The 23,411-nt window shown below is 45.3% G+C and overlaps 3 protein-coding genes and 1 non-coding gene across 9 annotated transcripts in view; 1 reads left to right on the forward strand and 3 right to left on the reverse strand.

Annotated features, from left to right (window-relative positions):
• ELAPOR1 (endosome-lysosome associated apoptosis and autophagy regulator 1) overlaps positions 1-1,980 on the reverse strand; it is a 70,141-nt gene extending 68,161 nt beyond the window's left edge. For all 6 annotated transcript variants that reach the window (XR_007411054.1, XM_025417371.3, XM_049111005.1 and 3 more), the window contains exon 1: positions 1,622-1,980. Coding sequence is in view for 5 of the 6 variants with exons in the window: in XM_025417371.3 (XP_025273156.3) it covers positions 1,622-1,774 (153 nt within the window). In the remaining variant the exon portion in view is untranslated. The remainder of the gene's footprint in view (positions 1-1,621) is intronic.
• Positions 1,981-2,780: 800 nt separating this feature from the next.
• CFAP276 (cilia and flagella associated protein 276) lies at positions 2,781-12,708 on the forward strand. The gene is made up of 5 exons (XM_025417374.3): positions 2,781-3,005; positions 10,892-11,008; positions 11,527-11,642; positions 11,992-12,122; positions 12,557-12,708. Exons 1-5 carry the CDS (start codon positions 2,925-2,927, stop codon positions 12,625-12,627), a joined length of 516 nt encoding a protein of 171 aa, XP_025273159.1. The 5' UTR covers positions 2,781-2,924; the 3' UTR covers positions 12,628-12,708.
• A 1,729-nt stretch (positions 12,709-14,437) lies between these two features.
• LOC112641108 (small Cajal body-specific RNA 2) lies at positions 14,438-14,854 on the reverse strand. Its single transcript, XR_003124508.3, has one exon. It is a non-coding gene; the product is annotated as a small Cajal body-specific RNA 2 (non-coding RNA).
• A 2,017-nt stretch (positions 14,855-16,871) lies between these two features.
• On the reverse strand, positions 16,872-22,807 carry TMEM167B (transmembrane protein 167B). The gene is made up of 3 exons (XM_025417375.3): positions 22,601-22,807; positions 20,231-20,362; positions 16,872-19,338 (listed from the first exon to the last, which is right to left on the reverse strand). Exons 1-3 carry the CDS (start codon positions 22,608-22,610, stop codon positions 19,256-19,258), a joined length of 225 nt encoding a protein of 74 aa, XP_025273160.1. The 5' UTR covers positions 22,611-22,807; the 3' UTR covers positions 16,872-19,255.
• Positions 22,808-23,411: the final 604 nt, after the last annotated feature.

The following is a 23,411-nucleotide window of genomic DNA, read 5'->3' on the forward strand; positions in this document are numbered from 1 at the left end:
CAGTAAGCCACAGTCACTGAGAAAATCATCCTGTTCCTAGCCATCTTTAAAAAAGGTCATAAAGGGGTGCCTAGGTGGCTCAGTTGGTTAAACATCTGATTTCATCTCAGGGTCCTAGGATAGAGCCCCACGTCAGGGTCCTAGGATAGAGCCCCACGTCAGGCTCCCTGTTCAGCAGGAGCCTGCTTGTCCCTCCCCCTGCTCATGCCCCCTCTCTCTCTAATAAATAAATGAAATCTTAAAAACAACAACAACAACAAAACAGGTCCTAAAGTGGCTTAGTGGAAATGTAGATGGCCCAGGGCAGGTCATCATTGGAACTGTTAAAAGTTACCAAAAGTACCATTGACTGGGATCACTTGTGTCATCTTTATGAATGAAGTAAAAAATTCTCTCTCCTCTCCCCAACTTCCACTCCTTCATGACCTGTTATGTTGTAGACAGTCTACTGGATAGAGCACCTTCATAATAATGTATTTCCATATGGGAGGGGGTTGTTGTTATTAATCAGTTAATACTGACAACTTACAAAAAGTATTTCAGTCTCTCAAAACCCTAACCAAGTATGACATTGGAGATTTTTTTTACAGGGCTAGACTCCTGGTGTATTACAAAATCTTTCACGTTTCACAGAGATAATAGAACAACTCTTATTTTGCCTTCCCCAATGCAGTTCTTGTATTTTGTTGCTGCCTCTGCCATATGGTTAGAAAAGGTTACTCGGAGAACAACCAAATAATGTTACTTCAACACTGTAGAAACTACTGAGTTTTGTTACTCCTTAATACCTTTCTATATCCCTCCAAAAAGAATTCTCAAAGAATTTTTGGTTGGAAGACATTCACTACCTACTGTCTGAATTGTGTTGGCAACATTTTAGAAACACCTTGAAGAAAAAACAACAAACAAAAAAAAAAAACTTATGACATATGTCAGCGGAAGTCCAGAGAAGGAAAGTGGAGACGGGTGGAAAGCCAGATATTGCAGACTCAAAGTCTGGTCAGAGGTGGTCGTGTGCTGTCAGGTACATTAAACAAACGGAACTGGAGGAGGCAAAGTAATTAGCAGCTGCAAGGCAACTGGAGGTTTAACAAGGGGGAGGGAGAGGTGGCGGGTTCCTTCGGTCCCCTGGCACATCTCCCACCTTCACACTCCTTTTCTTGAAGCCATGATAAAACCACAAGGATTCCCACTTTGCTCCCCTACTTTCCTCTGGCCTTCCTAACTCCTTTCTTAACCCCGCTCTTTCCTCTCACTTTCTAATTTGCCCCTCTGTGCATAATCTTTTGTTTTCAACTACTTTTACGGTAATTTCACTGCAGCTGGAAAACAACCCGTATCTTCTTCCCTCATCCCCGAGCCCAGGGACCTGGGACCTTGCCCTCCGAGCTCAGCGGCTCAGGCTGTAAGGATGATCCGTTTAGTGAGTCCTCCAGTGGGCCGGCCTCTCCGTGACGCCAGTCGGCTCCTCTTCCCTCCCGCTCCCCCCTCCCCACGCCTCATCCCCAAAGAGATGTAAACTCCGTGGCCTCTGAAACTGTGTGTGCCTGGGTCCCCAAGGTCTCCGCCAGGATCTAAGATTTTTCTGACCAACGTGGGGTCGGGTCGGGGAAGACAGTACCTCCTTGCAGGCGTGAAGCTCCGGGCCCGCTCCCCGGGTCACCTGGACGGCGGTGCCAACCCAGAGCAGCAGCCGCAGGAGCCGGAGCGTGCGCCGCTCGGTTCTCCCGGTGCCCCCGGCAGAGGGATGGAGGCTGCGCCTCGGCTCTGCCATAGCGACGTCCTGGGCGACGGCAGCAGCGGCTCAGGTGCTGCGGCGGCTGCGGCTACTGCTGGCAGAAGGCGGAAAAATAGGGGAGGGAGGTTCTCAGGGGGAGGATGCAAGGGGCTGGGCTCGCTTCGGTCACCTCCCTGCGGCTACGCCGAGGCCGCCCATCCTTCCTCCTCCCTCCTTCCTCTTCGCCTCCTACCCACGTCGCCTTGGCAACCGCCTCCTCTCGCTGCGCGCGGGTGGGTCGGGGACCACGAGCCCCTCCGCCGCTCACCTGCCGGTCGCCATGGCAGCCGCCGCCGCGGGGGATGCGCGCGCCGGGGGTCCGCAACCGGCCCAACAGGCGGGCGCAGGGGGCGTGCGGAGAACGCGGTAGCAGCAGCGCCCGGGCCGCCGCCGGAGTCGCCGTTTCCTCTGCTCTTTCGGGCCGTGGGCCATTTGGGAGCATCTCTAATGTTTTGCAGACGTGGCGTTCGACAACACTTTGTGTGCAGCGATCGGAGGACGATTGGGGCCCCGTCTCACCTCCGGAGGTTACAGCCTTGGGAGCGTGGCTCCGGAAGGTGTCACCTGCTGCCGCAGCCGCCTCTGGAGATCCTGCTCCGTGCGGCCACATCCACCCGCGCCTCTCCAACCGGCTCCGTGCGAAGCCTTGAGGCTGGCCCCGTTAAACCGAGGTTAAGCAAGGAGTGTTTGCATTAGCCTGCAACTTTCCAAGCACGACGCCTGGGCTCTTCCGCCTCATTCTCTCACTGCTTTGAAAAATTCTTCTGTTAGATGCGACGGAGTGGCAAATCCCTGGGTCATCTTTTGGGGCTTCTTTGCTGGACGGAGGTGTGTTGCAGGACTGCTGCCCGGCGGAGGCCGACGTTTTCCCACTGAGGCCCCCGAGTGCACACGCAGGGCTCCCTGGTTCGCCGCCGGCGCTTTCGCCCTGCGTTCCCGGAGCTTCCTCCCGAGGGGTGTCTCCGCGCCGGACCGCCAGGTGGCGCCCTTCTCGAAGGGAATTCGCCTCAGTCACAGATGGCGGGGAGTTGCCTGGCAACCGAAACTGGGCGTTCCAAACAGTTGGGACCCGGGATCCTCCGCCTGCGTGGTGTGGGGCTGCGCGGGCTCCCGGCCCTCGCACCCGCGTCTCGCTCCGCCTTTTACCATGCCTTTCCCCCGAGACCCTCTCCAGCGCCCTACGTTGGAAAACGATGACTCCTACCTGGGGAAACTCCGGGCTTCCAAGGTACTGTGGTTTCTTGCTTAGATTCCCAGCAGGCTCGATGGCACGCTTCTTTCTGTTGGCTGATGGGTAGAGATGGTAACTTAGAGCACTCTGGTGAGGACACTGGGTCAGGTACCGGAGAAGTTTTTCTGCCCGCCTCCTTGGCTCCGTATTCAGGTCTGCTAACGTTTCAGAGGTGCCCTCGAGGAGAGGGAAGTAGAGCTCTAGCCCAAGGAACAGGGGCTCTTCTTCCCCAAAGCAATGCTCGGTATAATGTGGATTAAACGGGCCCAGGTTCCCACCAAGCCACCCTTTGCCCTGTTTGGAAAAGTGTTCTCTGAAGAGGTAGGAGATGTGGAATGGGAGAGAAGCCTCTGGAAGCCACCAGGTCATGCTTTTTATGCATCTACCCTCACACCATCTCTGTCTTTTGGCCAATGCTGGAATGTGTTCTTTGTATGGGTGTCAGTGATTTGGGAACTTAGATGATTCTTTTTTTCTGGTAGAAGTATTTGGGATGCTTGAAGTGTTGCAAAATGAGGTGAATTCAGTAGGAATTGTGGCTTGACAACAGTATCAAAGAGCTTCCTTTGATTTATTCAACATTTATCATTTACTATATGCCAAGCATTCTGCTCAACACTGAGGATGTATAGATGAGTTAGATAGGGCTCCTGCTTTAGAGGAACTCTATCTAGTAGAAAAGCTGACAACAGCAACAGCAAAAATGCCCAATAGCACATGTGTTGTGGCAGAGTTATACATCGTGTGTCACTTAAAGGAAAGCTTCCCAGAGCAGGTGAGTTTTCGCATCCACCTAGGAGTTACCTGGGCCAGGTGAGGGAGGAATGTGACTTAGAAAGAAGGAAACAAGAACCAGATATTCAAGGCACAGGGGGCAGCAGGTGCGCATACATGGAAAGGAGAGGAAGAGTGCCTCGTTTGGGGCCAAAGAGTCTAGAATGTTTGGAGCATCCATGTGAGATGGATGAGGGAAGAGAGCAGGAGCTGGAGTCACCTTGTTGGGCTGGGTGTGCTGTGTACACCATGCTACTGAGCTATGATTCCATCCTGGAGGCGCTGGGGAATCACGTCAGGATTTTAAGCACTAGAGTGACACAATCAATGGGTATTTTTGGAAAGCACGGTGGCTAGAACAGAAGTGGGGACAAGAGGAATCAGCAAGAAGGCAGGAGCCTCAGAAGGCAGAAACCTCCAGGAGGAATAAAAGATCTAAGGCAGGGGATGGCAATAAGGTGCAGATGTTAAAAAGTTGCCAAGGGCAGGACTGATGAAACTTTGTGGCTGGATGTGCACTCAAGAGAAGGAACAAGTCTAGGATAGCTCCTAGGTTTCTGAGGGCTTCATTGATATCATTTACTGAATGAGGCATCCAGGGGAAGCCGGTTTGGGGAGAAAGAAGTTCAGGTCAGTTAGGTAGATGTTGCTTTTGTGGTGCCTGTGGGACATTTAAGTGGAGTTGAATAGCAGGCCACATGGTTGAGAGTTCTAGGTTGAAGCTGTGCGTCTGGAAGCCACAGCATCCATGTGGTGGTCAAAGCCACAGGAAGGAATGAGCTCATCCAGTGAATGTGAGAATACAAAAAACAGAAATGAAACTCCTGGAGAATGCACTAAGGAGCAGAGAGAGAATGTAGAGCTGACAAGGGAGCTGAACAGTAACAACTAGAGGCAGGAGGAAAATCAGGAGGATCTGGCCCTACAGAGCATAGACGGAACATTCGAGGAAATCAGAATCATGGTGCCAGAAAATGCAGAAGCCAAATAAGATCAGGTCTGGAAAGGATCCACCTAACGTAGCTAAAGATAAAGATCAGTTTCAGTGCTTGCTTAAGAAAGAGGCCGGACTGCAGTGGCTAAAGAGAGTTTGGAAATGGGGAGGAAGTGGAGGTAGTAAATGTTGACTCTTGAAGAAGTCTAGTTCTGAAGGGAAAGTGATAGAGTGATAGCGAGACAGTGATGAAGGAATGAGAGAGGGGCTGGGTATAGGGGATGCCAAGATGGTACAGGTCTCTGAAGCACAAGGAAAGGTTAGTTTCAGGGAAGAAAGGTTCTTCATTTTTATTATTATTTTTGAAGTATAGACGACAAATACAGTGTTCCTATTCATTTCAGCTGTCCAGCATAGCGATTTGACAATCCTATACATTACTCAGTGTCTACCACAGTAAGTGTAGTCAACGCCTGTCACCATACAACATTATTACAGTATTACTGACTCTGTTTCCTATGGTGTACTTTTCATGCCCATGACTTATTTATTTTATAACTGGAAGTTTGTATGTCTTAATTTCTTCACCTGTTTCACCCATCTCTCCACCTACCTTCCTTCTGGCAACCATTAGTTTGTTCTCTGCATTTATGGGTCTGTTTCTGCTCTTGTTTGTTTAGTTTTGTTCTTCAGGTTGCACATATAAGTGAAATAATATGGTATTGGTCTCTCTTTGTCTGACTTATTTCACGTTGCAAATACCATCTATCTCCATCCATGTTGTGGAAAAGGGCAAGATTTTTCTTTTTTATGGCTGAGTAATATTCATTGTGGATAGATAGGTAGGTAGGTAGATGAATGGATAAACAATGAAGCTATATATAGATATACATATATAGATAGCACATTTTCTTCATCCTTTCATCTATTGATGGGAGCTTTTGTTGCTTCCACATCTTGGCTATTGTAAATAATGCTGCAGTAAACATAATGCATATATCCTTTTGGATTAAGTATTTTCATTTTCTTTGGGTAAATACCTAATATTGGGGTTACTGGATCATATGGATATTTATTTATTTATTTATTTATTTATTTATTTATTTATTTAAAATATTTTATTTACTTATTCTGAAAGACACACAGAGAGAGGCAGAGACATAGGCAGAAGGAGAAGCAGGCTCCATCAGGGAGCCCGATGTGGGACTCGATCCCGGGATTCCAGGATCACGGCCTGGGCGGAAGGCAGGCGCTCAACCGCTGAGCCACCCAGGGATCTCGGATTTCTATTTTTAATTTTTTCAGGAGCCTCTATACTGTTTTCCCCAATGGCTACACCAATTTACATGTTCCCTTTTCTCCACATTCTTGCCAACACTGTTACTTCTTGTCTTTTTCATACTAGTCATTCTGACTGGTGTGACGTGGTATCTCATTGTGGTTTTGGTTTGCATTTCCCTGATCATCAGTGATGTTAAGCATCTTTTCATAATCAGATTAGGTGTTTTGGTGTTGAGTTATGTATAAGCTCTTTATATATTTTGGATATTAATTCCTTATCAGATATATCATTTGCAAATATCTTCTCCCATCCGGTAGGTTCCCTTTTCATTTTGTTGATGGCTTCCTTTGTGCAAAAGCTTTTTATTTTGGTGTATTTCCAATAGTTTATTTTTGCTTTTGTTTCCCTTCCCTGAGGAGATATACCCACAAATATGTTGATAAGGCTAATACCTAAGAAATTATAGCCTATGTTTTCTTTTAGTGGTTTCAGTTCTCACATTTAGTCTTTAATCCATTTTCATTTTGTTTCTGTGTATGGTGTAAGAAAGTGCCCCGATTTTGTTGTTTTGCATGTAGCTGCCCAGTTTTCCCAGCACCATTTATCAAAGAAACTGTCTTCCCTATTGTATATTCTTGCATCCTTTTCCATAGATTAATTGACCATATAAGCATTGGGTTTATTTATGGGCTCTCTATCCTAGTTGATTGATCTATGTGTCTAATTTTGTGCCAGTACTGTAGGGTTTTTTTTTTTTAAGCTTATTTGTTTTAGCAATCTCTACACTCAAGTAGGGCTCAAACTCATGACCCCAAAATCAAGAGTTGCATGCTTTTCTAAGCCAGAAAACACCCCAGGTACTATATTGTTTTAATTACTATAGCTTTGTAGTGTATCTGGAAATCTGGGATTGTGATACCTCCAGTTTTGTTCATTCTCAAGATTGCTCTGATGTTCAAAGTCTTTTGTGGTTCTATAAATTTTAGGATTATTTTTTCTACTTCTGTGAAAAATGCTATTGGTATCTTGATATCTTGATGGGGATTGCACTGAATTTGTAGATTACTTTGAGTAGTATGGACATTTTAACAATATTAATTCTTCCAATCCATAAGAATGATATATCTTTCCATTTGTGCTATCTTCAATTTCTTTCACCAGTGTCTTATAATTTTCAAAGAATAGATCTTTCATTGACTGGGTTAAATTTATTCCTAGATATTTTATTATTTTTGGTGCAATTGTAAATAGAATTGTTTTCTAATTTGTCTTTCCACTTTTTTATTGATGTATAGAAACAACAGATTTCTTTACATTAATTTTGTATTCTGCAACTTTAGGGAACTCATTTATTAGTTCTAATAGTTTTTTAGTAGTCTGTAGGGTTTTCTATATATAGTATCATGTATGTGCAAATAATGACAGTTTTACTTCTTCCTTATCAATTTGGATGCCTTTTATTCCTTTTTCTTGTCTGATTGATGCAGCTAAGACTTTCAGTACTATGTTCAATAAAAGTGGTGATTGTGGACATCCTTGTTTTGTTCCTGACCTTAGAGGAAAATCTATCAGTTGTTCACCTTGAAATTGATGTTGGCTGCGGGTTTTCATATTTACCTTTATTGTGTTGAGATACATTCCCTCTAAATCTACTTGAGATTTTTTATAATAAACAGATGTTGTATTTTGTCAAATGCTTTTTCTGCATCTATTGAGATGATCATACAGTTTCTATCCTTCCTTGTTAATGTGATGTATCACGCTGATTTGTGAATACTGACCTACCCTTGCATCATTGGAATACATCCCATTTGATCATAGCGAATGATCCTTTAAATGTATTATTGAATTTGACTTACTAATATTTTATTGAAGATTTTTATGTCTGTGTTCACCAGAGATATAGGCTCGTAGTTTTCTTTCATTCGTAGTCTCTGTCTGATTTTGGTATCACGGTAATGCTGGCCTTGTAGAATGAATTTGGAAGACTTCCTTCCTCTTCTGTTTTTTAGAATGGTTTGAAGAGTGTTGGGGCAGCCCAGGTGGCTCAGCGGTTTAGCGCCACCTTCAGCCCAGGGCGTGATCCTGGAGACCTGGGATCGAGTCCCAAGGACTCCCTGCATGGAGCCTGCTTCTCCCTCTGCCTCTCTCTCTCATGAATAAATAAATAAAAATCTTTTTTTAAAAAATGAAAAGAGTGGGGATCCCTGGGTGGCTCAGCGGTTTCGCGCCTGCCTTTGGCCCAGGGCGCGATCTTGGAGTCCCGGGATCGAGTCCCGTGTCGGGCTCCCGGCATGGAGCCTGTTTCTCCCTCTGCCTGTGTCTCTGCCTCTCTCTCTCTCTCTCTCATAAATAAATAAAAATAAATCTTAAAAAAATAAATAAAATAAAAATAAAAAAATGAAAAGAGTGTTAACTCTTTTTAAATGTTTAACAGAATCCACTTGTGAAGCTATCTGGTCCTACACTTTTGTTTATTGGGTTTTTTAAATTATGATTTCAGTTTTATTACTAGTAATTCATCTGTTCAAATTTTCTATTTCTTTTTGATTTAGTTTAGGAAGATCCTATACATTTTTTCATGGTATTTTGCTATAATTCTCTGTGTTTCTGTGATGTTGGTTATTATTTCTCCTCCTTCATTTCTGATTTTATTTAAGTCCTTGCTCACTCTTTTTTTTCCTGAGGAGTCTGGCTCAAGGTTTATCAATTTTATGTTTTCCAAGAACCAGCTCTTGGTTTCATTTGGTTTCCTTGATCTGTGTGTGCGTGTGTGTGTATTAGTCTTCATTTATTTCTGCTCTGATCTTTATTATTTTCTTCTACTAATTTTGTTAGATTCTTTGTTAGGCTTTGTTCATTCTTTTTTTCTAATTTCTTTAGGTATAAGATTAGATTGTTTGGGATTTTTCTTGTTTCTTTTTCTTTTCTTGTTTCTTGACGTAGGCCTGTATTACTATAAAATTCCCTCTTACAACTCTCAAAGGCTTCAGACAGTGTGTTTCACTGTGTTTTCATTTTCTCTGTATTTTTTTATTTCCTCTGATTGCTTAGTTGACCCATTGGTTGTTTAGTAGCATGTTGCTTAGCCTCTCTGTATTTTTTCCAGTTTTTTTCTTTTCTGCTAATTAACTTCTAGTTTCATACCACTGTGGTTGGAAAAGTTTCTTGATGTGATTTCGGTCTTCTTAAATTTATTGAGACTTGTTTTTTGGTTTGATGTGTGATCTCTCCTGGAGAATGCTCCGTAAGCTCTTGAAAAGAATATGTGGAATGTTGTGTATCTATGTGTCAGGTCCATCTGATCTGATTTTTTAAAAAAATGGTTCAAAGCCATCATTTCCTTGTTGGTTTCCTGTCTGGATGATCTATCCGTTGATGTAAGTGCATGTTAAAGCCCCATAATATGGGTGTATTACTGTCAGTTTCTGCCTTTATGTCTATTAAGGAAAAATTTGCTCTAAGTAGTTAGGTGCTCCTATTTTGGGTACATAGATATTCACAATTGGTTTTTTAAATTTTAAAAGATTTTACTTATTTATTCACAAGACAGAGAGAGAAGCAGAGACATAGGCAGAGAGAGGATAAGCAGGCTCCCTACAGGGAGCCCAATATGGGACTCCAGGATCACGCCCAGAGCCAAAGGCAGACGCTCAACCACCAAGCCACCCAGGCATCCGATCTTCCCAATTGTTATATCCTCTTGTTGAATTGGTCCCTTTATCACTATGTAATGCCTTTAATGTGATTCTTGGTATAGTCTTTGTTTTAAAGTTTATTTTGTTTAATATAAGTATTGCTGGTTTTTTTTTTTTTGCTTCAATTTGAATGTAATATCTTTTTCCATTCATAAGGGTTATTCTTGAGTAAAAGGTATATCCCTTTCTTTGAGATAGGACAATGGATATGAGGATGGTATTCATGCTTGACAGTCTTACTTTCTCAGTGGAGGACAGTCTCATTCTTCTGCTGAATGAGGACATGATGAAGCTTATGTAGCCTTTGAGGAATTGGAGGAGAGCTGCCTATGCTTGCATCATGTATTTCTAGTTTTCTTGTTTCATTTATCATATTTTTTTTTGTGACAGCACACTGTCTGGTACGTACTATTCAATTAATGCCTGACCCAAGTTACACAAGCACTTTGTCATATGTAGAGGAGGGTTCCAACACTGAATAGATTGAATTTGATTTCTACTAGGTTGAAGCTATACTCATTGGAATGCAGTCATTATTCAAACAATATTTCATTTTTGAATACCATGTGTTAGGTCACTGCGCTAGGTACTAAGGATGTGAACAATGTGGCATTTTACATTAAATGAAGAAATCAGTTGTGTGCTTTTCACATTGTTTATGAGGTTCTTTCCTGATTCTCCTGTTTCTGATTACCTTAGTATCTTTTCTCTCTCCTCCCCCTCCCCATTATAATATTGTGCAATCGTGAGCCCTTTTGGCCACAATCCTTTTTGCAGGCTTTAGCCACTACTTCATGTGGATGATCCCCAGACCTCTATTACTTGCTCTGAGCTCTCCTTCAAGTTTCAACTTCCCATGTTCCACGTGTTGACTGCATTCGGGCAACTTAACCTTTTCTTCAAACTCAGAGGACATCTAAACATGAGCTCATCTTCCTTCTTATCTTCTCTGCACTCACCACCCCGTCCCACTCCACCCTTTTTCCTGTATTCCTGGCCAACTTTTGTCAGTTCTAATATTGAAAACCTAAGAGCATCAAAAGCCTGGGAGTCTTGCCTCATATCGTTCTTCCCTTTGAAGAGACCCCCTGAGCTTCAGTTACACTAGGATGGAATAAGGAGATGGATGTCACTGAAGCTATCATATCAGCAAGGCCTCCTGTAACCAGGTCCTGCTGTGGTTTCTCTTTTGCAGAAACTGCCATATAAGAACCCAACTCACCTTGCTCAGCAACAGGAACCCTGGAGTCGGCTCAGCTCAACTCCCACAATCACCTCCACGAGGCGGGATATTTATTTTCTTGATCCTGAGGTACCCAGCATTGAAATACTATTTCTCTTCATACCTGCTTAAGATTCATATATATCTTTTTTGAAAGGTAGTCTGTCCTCAATGGCATCAGCATCTTTATTTTGTCCCTAGTCCAAGGTCCTACCAAACCTAAAGCCTAATATCAATTTATCTGGCCTCTGGGAAGTCGGAAGGCTTGTGTTTTGCTACAGTAGATTATCTGGAGCAAATCATTTTCTCACCAGACTTTTCATTCTTCTGATAACCATACATGACATAAGGCCCATTAAGCCCATGTGGAGGACAATATGATTTCCATATCTCCAGTGAGAGCTCACCCCCCCCCCCACCCCATTAGACCTATAACACAATTCTATATTGACAAGAGTCAAGATGCCTTTGATGTGTAAGGAGCTGGTGGACATCAAGCCCAAAAGGAGTTCACTCTGCTTTTGGGGAAAAAGTAAGCCCAACAGAACTTGACTAGAGTTGAGGTAAAGGTGGCAAGTTAACCCTGGGTGGATTGACTTCTTCTGTAGATACCAAAGGATGACCTGGATTTCCGCTTAGCAGCCTTGTACAACCACCACACAGGGACATTCAAGAACAAAAGTGAGATACTTTTACACCAGGAGACCACCCAGGATATCCATGGGTAAGTGGTGCAGGCAGGACTTCTCCACCCTAAGGACAATGCCACCCAGTCATGTAAGGTAAAGTGTCACCTGGGAAATAAGATAATCAATAGGTACTCATTTGTATACATTTTTCTGTGCTTTTTACATCTATAATGCAATTTCTGTATTTTTATTAACTAAAGTGAATAGAGATCCTCCAGCATTTTGCTCATCTGTATAAACAAACAAAATATTCAGCTAATTCCCAGAGGATAAAGGTCTTTGGCTGCATTATTTTTGAGGCTGCATGCAACTTTCTTTCCCTCCTCACCTTTCTTCTTCTGATTGATTTCACTCTCCCCTGTTCTTCCCCATACCATCTTCTAGAATCATCAAGACCCAATTCCCTGGAGAACTTTTACCCCCTCCTCCGCCACCTTCCGTCACTTCCCGAGCTAACATCAGACACTGGATCAACCCTAAGAAGGAGTCTATCCACAGCATCCAGGGATCCATAGGTAAGGGTTAGAAGACTGGATGGGCAGATGGGTGGTACAAGAGCTTTTTTAAATTGACCCAGGAATCAGGGAATTGAGGTGATTGGTCATTAGAGAACTTCAAGGATAACTGAAGGTCTTAGAATAGCAGTGACTAAGTTGGCACTTTCTCAGATTAATACCAGAGGACATACTGCCTATAAACTAGAAGATGAATTTTCAGAGCCTTTAGCTCTGTCCCCTAAGTCTAGGGGACAAAATGTCTATCAAAGGACAGAAATCTGGGGGTGGAGGACCCTACAGCTATCTCCCATCAGTCCTCTATAGGCCAGTTTCCCCAGATGTTATAAGAACCTCCTCCACAGTACCCAGCAATGTATGGGTGATTACAGGTTCCCAGAAAAGGCAAAGGATTTGCAATTCACAGCCTACTCCCTCTTCTCTTTTCTCCACAGTGTCCCCTCACACTGCTGCCACCAATGGAGGCTACTCCCGAAAGAATGATGGTGGCTTCTTCTCTACTTAGTGTTGACAGGCTCCTGGACTAATTAATCATAGTGGAACATACTGCCGCTCACCTCCATTAAATAGATTTGTGCTGGATGAAGCCTGAAGTGCATTACCCATGGACTGAGAGTTGCCACTTAACTGCTTTTAAAATGTGGGAGGCGGGATCCCTGGGTGGCACAGTGGTTTGGCGCCTGCCTTTGGCCCAGGGCGCAATCCTGGAGACCCGGGATCAAATCCCATGTCGGGCTCCCGGTGCATGGAGCCTGCTTCTCCCTCTGCCTGTGTCTCTGCCTCTCTCTCTCTCTCTCTCTCTGTGTGTGTGTGACTATCATAAATAAATAAAGAAAAAAAATATTAAAAAAATAAAAAAATAAAAAAAAATAAAATGTGGGAGGGATGTTTCCCAACTTCTAGAAATTAGTCCTCGTGGACAGATTTGCAATTTGGAAAGTCATCTTGCTGAAAAGCTAAGGATTTAGAACTAAACAGCACATGGGTGCCTGCGTGGCTGTTAACTGTCTCAGTCTTGATCTCAGCTGAGGTCTTGGGTCTTAGGGTCTTGAGTTCAGGCCCCACATTGGGCTGGGTGTGGAGCCTACTTAAAACAAAAAAAGAAAAAAAAATCTTGTTTTCAGCAGGGGACAGGTATTCATATTTTGTAAAGTGGACTCATTCCAAACTTGTATGTCAGACACTGAGATAAATTTTGGGGAAACAAGAGTGGGCACAGCCCATTCTCTTAATGAGCTTACCAAACCATAATTCTGGAAGCTCTATGGAGAATTAGCGTTTATGCTGAGGTCATTCATACTTAACAGATGTCAGACCTTCCGAATTTAGTCATCTGCTGGACTCTACTTTACCATAAGGGTTCCATTTTCCTGGTCCTGGTTCCTTGCCATTGTTCATTCTCTAACTCTGCTCTCTTCTTGCCTGGGAGCCAATTCCCTTTTGTCAATTTGTGCTGTGAAATACAGTCCTTGATTCTTATAAACGTGATTCAACAACCTGGTGCTTGGGTTTGAAGGTACCTAAAAACTGACGCATTGATGTGGTTTCTAAAATTACAAGTCACTCAGGGGAACCTGATGTTAGATTAGGCAAGAAACTGCAGACCTTTCAGAATACCGTAGGATCAGTTCCTATTTCTAAGTTTGGACAGCATATGCATTGTTGCATAATTCAGATGAGAAAGCTGCTTCCTGTTACTCAGGTACAGGGTCCTTAAACCATCAAACTATCACAAGCCCTCTTCCAGAGACTCCAGCCTATTCAGATCACATCTGCTGCCAAGTGGCAATATGAAGTTTCAGTTCTCTCTCTAAGATCTTATTTATTTATTCATGAGAGACACACACAGAGAGAGGGAGAAGCAGGACCCCGTTTCCAGGATCTCACTGGGCCCCTGGGCCTCCCAGTTCTCACTGTTTAGACCTGATGAAAGTGGCAGAGAGGAAGGGCTCTGGGTAATCATCGCATGCAGGTTATTTGATACTGAATCTTTAAAAATTTATTATCGTGACCCCATACATCGAGGTTTAAAAAAGCCTCCCTGATAATTGTAATTCCGTAAAGCTGGGGCCAGTCCCCGCACTCCGGACCCTGCAAGCGCTCCACGCTCTCACGGGATACGCATGTGTAACACCCGTACACGCACGCCCGTAGACCTAACCTGCAGGGTCAGACGCCGTACAGAGGCCACCAGGGCCACCAGGGCCAGGCCTGCGGGGAAGGCAACGGGCGGAGGGAAACCGTGCAGCGCACACAAGCCCCCCGTGCCTGCGGCTGCACCCGGGGCCTCCGGCGGCCGCGCCCCGGGGCCGGGCTCAGATCAGAATCGCCTCGATAATCAGCGGCGCGGGACGGGCCCGGCCTCGTCTATCTGATCAATTCATCACTTCTGAGCGCCGGGCCCCGTCAGACCAGCGCCGGGGCCGCGGTGCTGCCGCCGCCCGCGGGCCTCGCCGCACAGCGCCCCGCGGAGGGGGCTTCGCAGGAGGGAGCTTTTCATCTCGGGCCGGCCCGGCGGGGCTGGGTCACAACCCGATCAAATAAGATCAAGGTGTAGACGGGGGGAGGGGCTCAGGGACGGCGCACACACGCTCGCCTTGCACGCCCCACGTGGACCCACCACACTCGCGCGCCCACTCACTCAGCCCACACGCGCCTTCCACGCGCCTTCCACGCACATCGCAGCACCACACACAGCACCGCCGCCCCAGGCCGCTCTCCCTCCGGGAAGGGCCGGAAGTCGGCACCCCCCTTTTAAAGGCCTCCGCCCCGGAGGATTCTGGGAGGAGCCACTGAGCGCAACGCCCTCGGCCGGGTGCGCCCTCGGTGCGCTCTGCTGCCCTCGCGTGGCTCGGAGGGGGAACCCGGGTCCCCGGGAAGGTTTGGACAAACAACTCCGGCAAGACTAGACCGCAAGATCGTGCTTGTCTTTTTTTCCCCCCTCTCTTTAAAGATTGTAGTTATTTATTCATCACAACACACACACACACACACACACACACACACACACACACACGCGGGCCCCATGCAGGGAGCCCCACGTGGGACTCGGTTCCGAGTCTCCAGGATCACGCCCTGAGCTGCAGGCGGCGCTAAACCTCTGAGCCACTGGGGCTGCCCTGATCGTGCTTGCCTTACGCACGATCTTTGCCCAAGTACATATTTATATCCGTATCTATAGCTTTCCTTTGATCTTCGACCCACGTCTTTGATCCAAGTTCTGGATATAAGATGAGTCAGTCGCAGGAGATTTATAGATGATGACTGCTGTCCCATGGAGAAGGCAACCCTGGTCATTAACCAGGATCGGCGCCCCCAGGAGCTCCTTCTCCCAAGGGAAAAGGAAAACATTTTACCAAAGGGAAAAGTGAGAATAGATTATTTAAATCCAATGATTTAGGGACGCCTGCGTGGCTCAGCGGTTGAGCGCCTGCCTTCAGCTCAGGACCTGATCCCAGGGTCCCAGGATCGAGTCCCCATCCGGCTCCCTGCATGGAGCCTGCTTCTCCCTCTGCCTGTGTATCTGCCTCTCTCTCTGTCTCTCATGAATAAATAACAATCTTTAAAGAAATAATAAATCCAATGACTTAGCAGTCAGGCTGTGAAATGAATAAAAGCAGGAAGGCATATCCCTGTCATTTACAAGAGCCCTCTTACTACTGGGAGCTTGATTTTTTTTTTTTTTAAGATTTTATTTATTCATGAGAGAGACAGAGAGAGAGGCAGAGACACCGGCAGAGGGAGAAGCGGGCTCCATGCAAGGAGCCCGACGCAGGACTCGATCCCAGGTCTCCAGGTTCATGCCCTGGGCCAAAGGCGGGGCTAAACCGCTGGGCCACCCGGGTGCCCGGGTATTGCTGAGCCTTCACTTACTGTCCATTAAAGCATGTCTTTCAAATTCCAGAATGAGTAGTGACTATATAATGAGAATTAGCTCCTTTCACATCAAGGGACACAATTTTTTACATGTCAGTTCCTTCTTTCTCCTTTTTCAACGAAAAACGTTTGTGTGTGGATAAGGTAAATCAGAAGAATTTTGTGGATTTATAATTTGTAACTGTGCCAGTTCCACTGTGCACTTGGAATAAACAAATAGGGGAAAACTATCCATTCATGTCAGAATCCCACTGGCTCAAGGATTTTCTGGGTGCATGGATGGTAAACCTGATAATCTCATGTTTCATTTTTTGGTTTTTTTTTTTAAGATTTTACTTATTTATTCATGAGAGACACCCAGAGAGAGAGAGAGAGAGAGAGAGAGAGAGAGAGAGAGAGAGGCAGAGACACAGGCAGAGGGAGAAGCAGGCTCCATGCAGGGAGCCCGATTTGGGACTCCATCCTGGAACTCCAGGATCATGCCCTGAGCTCAACTGCCCTGCCACCCAGGCATCCCTGATAATCTCATTTGAATGAAGTTTATGACTGGTAATGACAGATATTTGTATTCCATTGCAGTGGTAGATAAAATGTATGGAGTGTTATCTGCCTTATTTAATATACTTTAAAACTTATTCATATATACATGCTTATATATAAGCTGATACATGTATCAGTTCCCTCAAAGGAGGAAACTACACCTTCATAAATTCTGAACTATATCGCATATTTGCTGACCATTACAAGGGATTAACAGGAATAAACTAATAGTTTATTAGTCACTAATAAACTAAAAAGGTATACTTGGGTAGAACCCAGGGGACTGTTGAACACTTAATGAATTCATCATGTGACAAATAAAATGGACAAAAATAGTAGGGAAAGAAATTTTATTTTCAAGGATTTGTGCATACAGTGGTGAATAAAAAATTGTATTTCAACTATAAAAGGCTGACTCCATCCCACCCTGGTATTCAGGGTTTATGGTGATGCCAGTTTGAATCTGAGGCAATATTGCTATCCCCCTGCTTCCACCCCTAAAAGACTCCCTCAGAGGAACAACTTCCTATAATTTTTAGTCAAAATATATATGACACATCAACCAAAGTAATGAGTTAAACAGCCGTCTGCTCATCTGCTTACATAAAGGCAAGAAATGAAATAAGCTGTGTATTTGTTTCTTGCTGTAAATTACCTTCATTTTGTGCACGTTTTTGGTACATTCTCGTATGAAAACATCTCAAAATATAACAATTTAGGTCAAGGTGACCCATCTGGGAGGTTGTAAAAATTGGTTTGAACTAGAACTGTGAAATGAAATATGAAGCAGCTCTACTCACCAAGCTTAGAGACATTAGCCCTATTGGAAAACAAGTCATTAAAGCTACAAAATAAGTGCAAAACATGCTAAACCTGTATTTCCAGGGAGTGACATTCCTGCTGGCCAACAGGTCCCAAACACACCTACAAGGTGTAACTCTTCCTTTCTATTCCAATAGATGTCCTTTCCCTCATGCGAAAGATCCTCAGAAGTGACAATGGAAAACACATTAATCATTGAAATTTACCCTGCAGGCCAATTCTGGAAGAGGCAAAAGCCACAACTCTGAGATGATTAGACATGTAGTGTTTACTTGAGGACTTTCTATACCTCTAGAAACCCTCAAAGCACTGAACTGCCTATTTTGGAACCTAAACTTCCTAGCAGCTTTTCTTTGGGGATAAGAAAAAAAAACAATTTCCTGCCACACAGGGGTCAACCACAGCTAACCTGTCCATAGTCAAGTTTTACTGTAATGGACAATCCAATTAGTTCCTATACTTTTGCTTGCTTTTTACAATAATTTAATTTTAGACCAACTCTCTTTTTTAAATGGGTCTTTTCTCAAATGTTGAGTCATCTAAAATGATTTGTGTAAGGTATCATATCCATGGAAAGGCCTATTAATCTCTATTGCAAACATCTGTTTTCCTTTACTTTAGAAAACACCCTCATTTTATCCATGGATTCTATGAACTGTCCCAACATGCCCGTGAATATCAACAACTTCTCTCACTCATTTGAATTTACCATGTTCTTATAATACAGACAGAGAGTTTCCAAGATACCTAAAGAGTACTGCAATATGAGGAAAACTAAGAGTTGCCCAAGAAAAACAAGCAATCAATTAAAAATTGCCATAATAACCCAGACTCAAACACAGAATAAGGCTGTGTCTTGGATAACATGACAAAACATCCATCTAACATCACAATAAATTCTTATACTAAATGACTTTACTAGTGTATGAATTATATACTAAATTTTACTCTAACTGCAAATATATTAAAAATTATTTCTTCAATACTTTCTCTTTTCCCTAGTAATGGCATTTAAGACTGAGTAACGCTATTTAGTACTCAGTAATTTAGAGTACATAAAAAGGTTTTAGGAAAATTACAACAGTGGATTCATTTTCTCTATACCATTTGATGGGATGAAGTCTCTTTTGGGGGATACTGGCGAACAGAACATTTTTCTCATCCCAAGTTACTGCTTTCTGGTCTCATCACAGACAGATAATTCCTAAATCTTATATAGGCCCAGATTTTCTTGGCAAACTCTTGAGCTACCAACACAGCACAGCTATTTCATCTCTCCTCTTTTTGCAGTGAGGACCATGCCTCTCTTTTCTGTTCCCAGATGGGTATATGAAAGAGAAATTTCCAAAGCTGAACATTTTTCTTGGTATTGTTTAACTCCTATTCCCCTCCTCCCCCCTCACCCACCTACCGCCCCCCCTACCACCCCCACCAATTTGCCAAATCCAAATCAAACAGTGGAGGGGGAAAAAGTCAAGTCTTGAAAATCCTCCTTCCAAGAGGTGTGAATATAGCCTATGTCCTTCCCTAACGAGGCTCGGTTTGAAAAGATCCTCAGGATGGGCTGAAGAACAAAATGGGTGACAGGTTTTGATGCAGGAGGTATGTAATCTTGTCACCGTGGGGTGTAATTTATCTGGACATTATATGCTCTCTGCTGAGGACTGATTCACACACAGGTCAAAGGAAGTTGGCCTTCTGGAGTCCCCTGAAGCATAAATAATGTTTGTAACCAGGAGGAATTTCCCCTATATACAGTAGGGGCAGATGCTGTGGCGTCATCTTGGGGACTTTGATGATTTTAGCTGAGCTCTCTTACACTGGGCCCAGGCCCCGGACAGTTTCTTCACCCTCATCCTCTTGGTTGGCAGCTGATGAGATGGATGCTTTGGAATTCATTTTACAAACAGGACGTAAAAGGCCATTACAACGCAGGCGATTGCCACAGCAGCATGCAGCCTGGTTCCAATCACAGCGGCTAGCAGACAAAAGTAAAAAGAGAAAAGAAATCACATCTGCCCTTCATGTAAGTCCTCAGTTTCAAGGTGAGCACTTAAGGTGCTATTGCCACAGCAGCATGCAGCCTGGTTCCAATCACAGAGGCTAGCAGACAAAAGGAAAAAGAGAAAAGAAATCACATCTGCCCTTCATGTAAGTCCTCACTTTCAAGGTGAGCACTTAATGCTATTAAGATATTTTGAAACCTGTAGTCACGATGAAGAGACCTATCAAGGTTCTCAAGAACCCACTCAGGAATGCATTTAAATACTATCTTTGGGGGCACCTGGGTGGCTCAGTGGTTGAGTGTCTGCCTTCTGCTTGGATCATGATCCCTGAGTCCTGGGATCAAGTCCCAAATCAGGCTCCCCACAGGGAGCCTGCTTCTCCCTCTGCCTGTGTCTCTGCTTCTCTCTGTGTCTCTCATGAATAAATACATTTTTAAAAATAATTAATTAATTAAAAAATATTAGACTTAAGCTCTAGGTTCTAGGTTAACATACTCTTTGTATTTTGCCCTGTTTTGACAAAAGATTTAGGTAGGTAGGATTTACCTATAATAAAAAGTGAAAAAGCATTTGAATTAATGAAACTTAAAAGAGAATCCAGTATATTCTTTCTAGAAATTCAGAAAAACTTTACATTGAGAAAATATTACAACAATTCTAGTCCAGTCTAAAATGCTTTAATTTATATACTTTTACTACATGGAGGATATTAAAATTACCTTGATGCGAAAATAAATAGTTATATCGCAGTGGAACCAAATATAATGCCACAATAACCTATCCCACCTCCCCCACACGCACACTTTGTAGCACCTCACTGTCCAGAGATGGCAATCTCCTCTCCCTGTCCAGATAAGATCTTACCTTTGTAAAACACACCCCAAACTCCTTTCTTCTCTGATAGCAGCCAGGTTTTGAGACGAGGTACTTTCTTGAAGTAAGCACAGGTGCAAACAAAGAGCAAACCAAACACCAGAATTCCATCCAAGGAGTACACTATTATAGAAAGAAACACACACACACACCTTTGGTACTAATCTGGCTTGGAACAGGTGATCCCATTTGAGAATGCAAAGGAGAACAGAGTGATATCAAGACATTAAAATCAATTAGCAATGCCAACCCTTGACAAGAGGAAGCCTAAAATCCTGGGACTGACAAGGTTACTTCACTGTTCCCCAAATTGCTTGCAGACAGCCCTCTTACAAAGATTTCACTGCACCTTCTCCTCCTCTTTCAAGAGCTACAAGTCTCGGGGATCCCTGGGTGGCTCAGCGGTTAAGCGTCTGCCTTCTGGCTCAGGGTGTGAGGCTGGAGTCCTGGGGATCCAGTCCCACGTTAGGCTCCCTGCACTGAGCCTGCTTCTCCCTCTGCCTGTGTCTCTGCCTCTCTCTCTGTCTCTCATGAATAAATGAATAAAATCTTAAAAAAAAAAAAAGAGCTACAAGTCCTGAGAACACTGCATCACTTTACTGGAATCAGCCTCCCAGGAATGGCCAGTGTTGATAACAGTTTGAGAGAGGTGTGAGAATCCTTGGAGCATGAGCGGAGGAAAGTACACATGTTCCTATTATCAATCACTCATGTGATAAAGGAGAGCTAGATGTTTAGCCAAGTCTCTCAGATCTGCATTTGCTGAAGAATATGTTAAGGCAAAAAGTAAAGCTAAACGGATATAGCAACTTTCCTACGCTTATCTTACACTTTATGCATGATACTCTACTTACAAACCAAATTTCTGCTACAATAACAACACATTCTTGTTTAAAAAAAAAAAAAAGGCATCTGAGGCATTGACATAGAACAACTGTGGGGCACCTGGGTGGCTTAGTCCGTTAAGTGTCTGCCTTCAGCTCGGGTTATGATCCCAGGGTCCTGCATCCGCCCTACTTAGCTGGTAGTCGGCTTCTCCCACGCCCTGTGCCCCTCCCCACTGCTTGTGTGCGCTCTCTCAAATAAATAATCTTTGTTTTACAAAAAGGACAACTGCGGGAGCGGGGGGAAGCTTTGAACAACTGGTTCTACTTCTTCCATATGTTAACATGCTATTTCTTGTACGCGTACGCACAATGAAGCACCTAACTGCAAAAAAGAAAAAAAAATCAGAACAAAAGAGGAGGGAAAGTAACTAAAATTTGCTCAGTTATTATTATCTTTCAGACTGCTCTCTTATTTCTTGGTTCTGATTATCTCTTCCTCCCAGTGATGTCCCAGTACTGTGCCTCGGTAACCTTAGACCTGTGACCTGCCCAGGAAGCTCCTGAAGGATATTGTACATAATCAGTACCTGCGAGTTCCGGGCCACTCTATCTCCCTCTCTTCAGTAAAACTATCTCACAGCCAGTAAATTAACACATACACTAAATTCTTATGATGAATGATACTTCAACGTATTATACTTTAATTAAGTTCTTGCAGAAAATACCAAAATTCACAAGGTGAAGTTTGAGTCTCCACTGCCTGGCTCGTGGAGAAGGTACCTCTGGGAAATGCTTTCTTGTGCCCCTCAAATCATACTAAGAAGCCTTCTCTTCTTTCCAGTAAAGTTGACTCTAAAGACCATAAAGGTCCTGCCCCTGCACTTCCCTGGAATTCGGAAATCATGTCCAGAAAGTGTTCGGAGACGTTTGGAAACGTAGGTGGGATAAACGGTTGCAACCGCCACCTCGTCGGGAGAGGCAGTGTTTAAACCCGACCCGTGCAGCCCTGGGCGGGGTCTTCGGATGGGACCAGGCAGACAGGGCTTTAGAATCAAACAAGTGGAAGCTTTCCGGCATTTTTTCAAAACAAGGAGAACTTTAAGGGTCTACGTTCGCCTCCAAAAAGTGTGAGGCTTGACCCTGTAGTTTCTCGTCCTGCCCCCGAGGCTACAGTCCGGGAGTCTGAGAACGTAGGAGCCGAGAGAAGGATCCTCTTCCCCCTGGTGCTCAAGCAACAGTGCGGCCGGGCCCGGCCTGCCTGTCTTGCAAGGGCTAGAACGCACTTCTCGGAAGGCACGAGGGAAGCAAGGCCAGGGGCTGAGCACCGGTGCGGACGAGAGGCCCTGGCAGCCCAGGTGCGCACGGGACGGCGGGGCCGCCAAGGGGCCTGCGGACCAGCGGCAGCCGCCCCGAGAGGCCCCCGCGGGGCTGGCCTGCGAGGGGGCGGGAGACTCGCCACGTCAGGCCCGGGCCCGCCCGCCACGTTTCCCCGGGCCCTTTCCTCCCATTCTCCGCTCTGGGCGTTGGCTCTCACCGTTCGTCATGGCGGCTGGGCCCGGGCCTGGCTGGGGGCTCCGGGATCGGCTGTGCGCGGCCGCGGCCAAGACTGGGGAACCAGCTCCGGGTTGACACTTCCCGATCGGGGTCGCGGCGACGCGGGAGGCGAAGTACGCAGGCGCAAGGACAGACAGGCGAGCGCCGAACGCAACCAGGCGGGGCTAGCGGATTGCGGAGCCAGGGGACGCGGCTGGGCGGTGCCTGCTTACGCACGCGCGAGAAGAGCGGCGTCCGAGAGCCTCCCGGCTGGCCGCAGTGACCCGGCTTCTTCCGCGGGAACCTGCAGCGGGAGCGCTAGGCCTGGCCTGGCCTGCTCGCGGCCGTCTATTTGGATAGGTCAGGCTTGCAGCTTTGCGCTTTATTCTGCGCTGTGGCAGCTGCTGTGTGTGTGTGTGTGCGCGCCCAGCAACCTTCCTGCGAGGCATGGTGTGTGTGTGCGTGTGTGTGCGTGTGTGCGCGCCCAGCAACCTTCCTGCGAGGCATGGTGTGTGTGTGTGTGCGTGCGTGCGTGTGCCCGCCCAGCAACCTTCCTGCGAGGCATGGTGTGTGTGTGTGTGCGCGCGCGCGCCCAGCAACCTTCCTGCGAGGCATGGTGTGTGTGTGCGTGCGTGCGTGTGCCCGCCCAGCAACCTTCCTGCGAGGCATGGTGTGTGTGTGTGTGCGCGCGCGCGCCCAGCAACCTTCCTGAGAGGCATGGTGTGTGTGTGTGTGTGTGCGCGTGTGCGCGCCCAGCAACCTTCCTGCGAGGCATGGTGTGTGTGTGTGTGTGTGTGTGTGCACGTGCGCGC

This window comes from Canis lupus, chromosome 6 (assembly GCF_003254725.2).
Source record: "Canis lupus dingo isolate Sandy chromosome 6, ASM325472v2, whole genome shotgun sequence".
Taxonomy (NCBI): Eukaryota; Metazoa; Chordata; class Mammalia; order Carnivora; family Canidae; genus Canis; species Canis lupus.

Coding starts and splice junctions, on each gene's coding strand:
- CFAP276 (XM_025417374.3), top strand. CDS start 2,925: ATGCCTTTCCCCCGAGACCCTCTCCAGCGCCCTACGTTGGAAAACGAT. Junction 11,643..11,991: donor ACCACCCAGGATATCCATGG/GTAAGTGGTGCA, acceptor ACCATCTTCTAG/AATCATCAAGACCCAATTCC. Junction 12,123..12,556: donor CAGCATCCAGGGATCCATAG/GTAAGGGTTAGA, acceptor TTTTCTCCACAG/TGTCCCCTCACACTGCTGCC.
- TMEM167B (XM_025417375.3), bottom strand. Junction 19,339..20,230: donor TTGGGGTGTGTTTTACAAAG/GTAAGATCTTAT, acceptor TTTGTCTGCTAG/CCGCTGTGATTGGAACCAGG.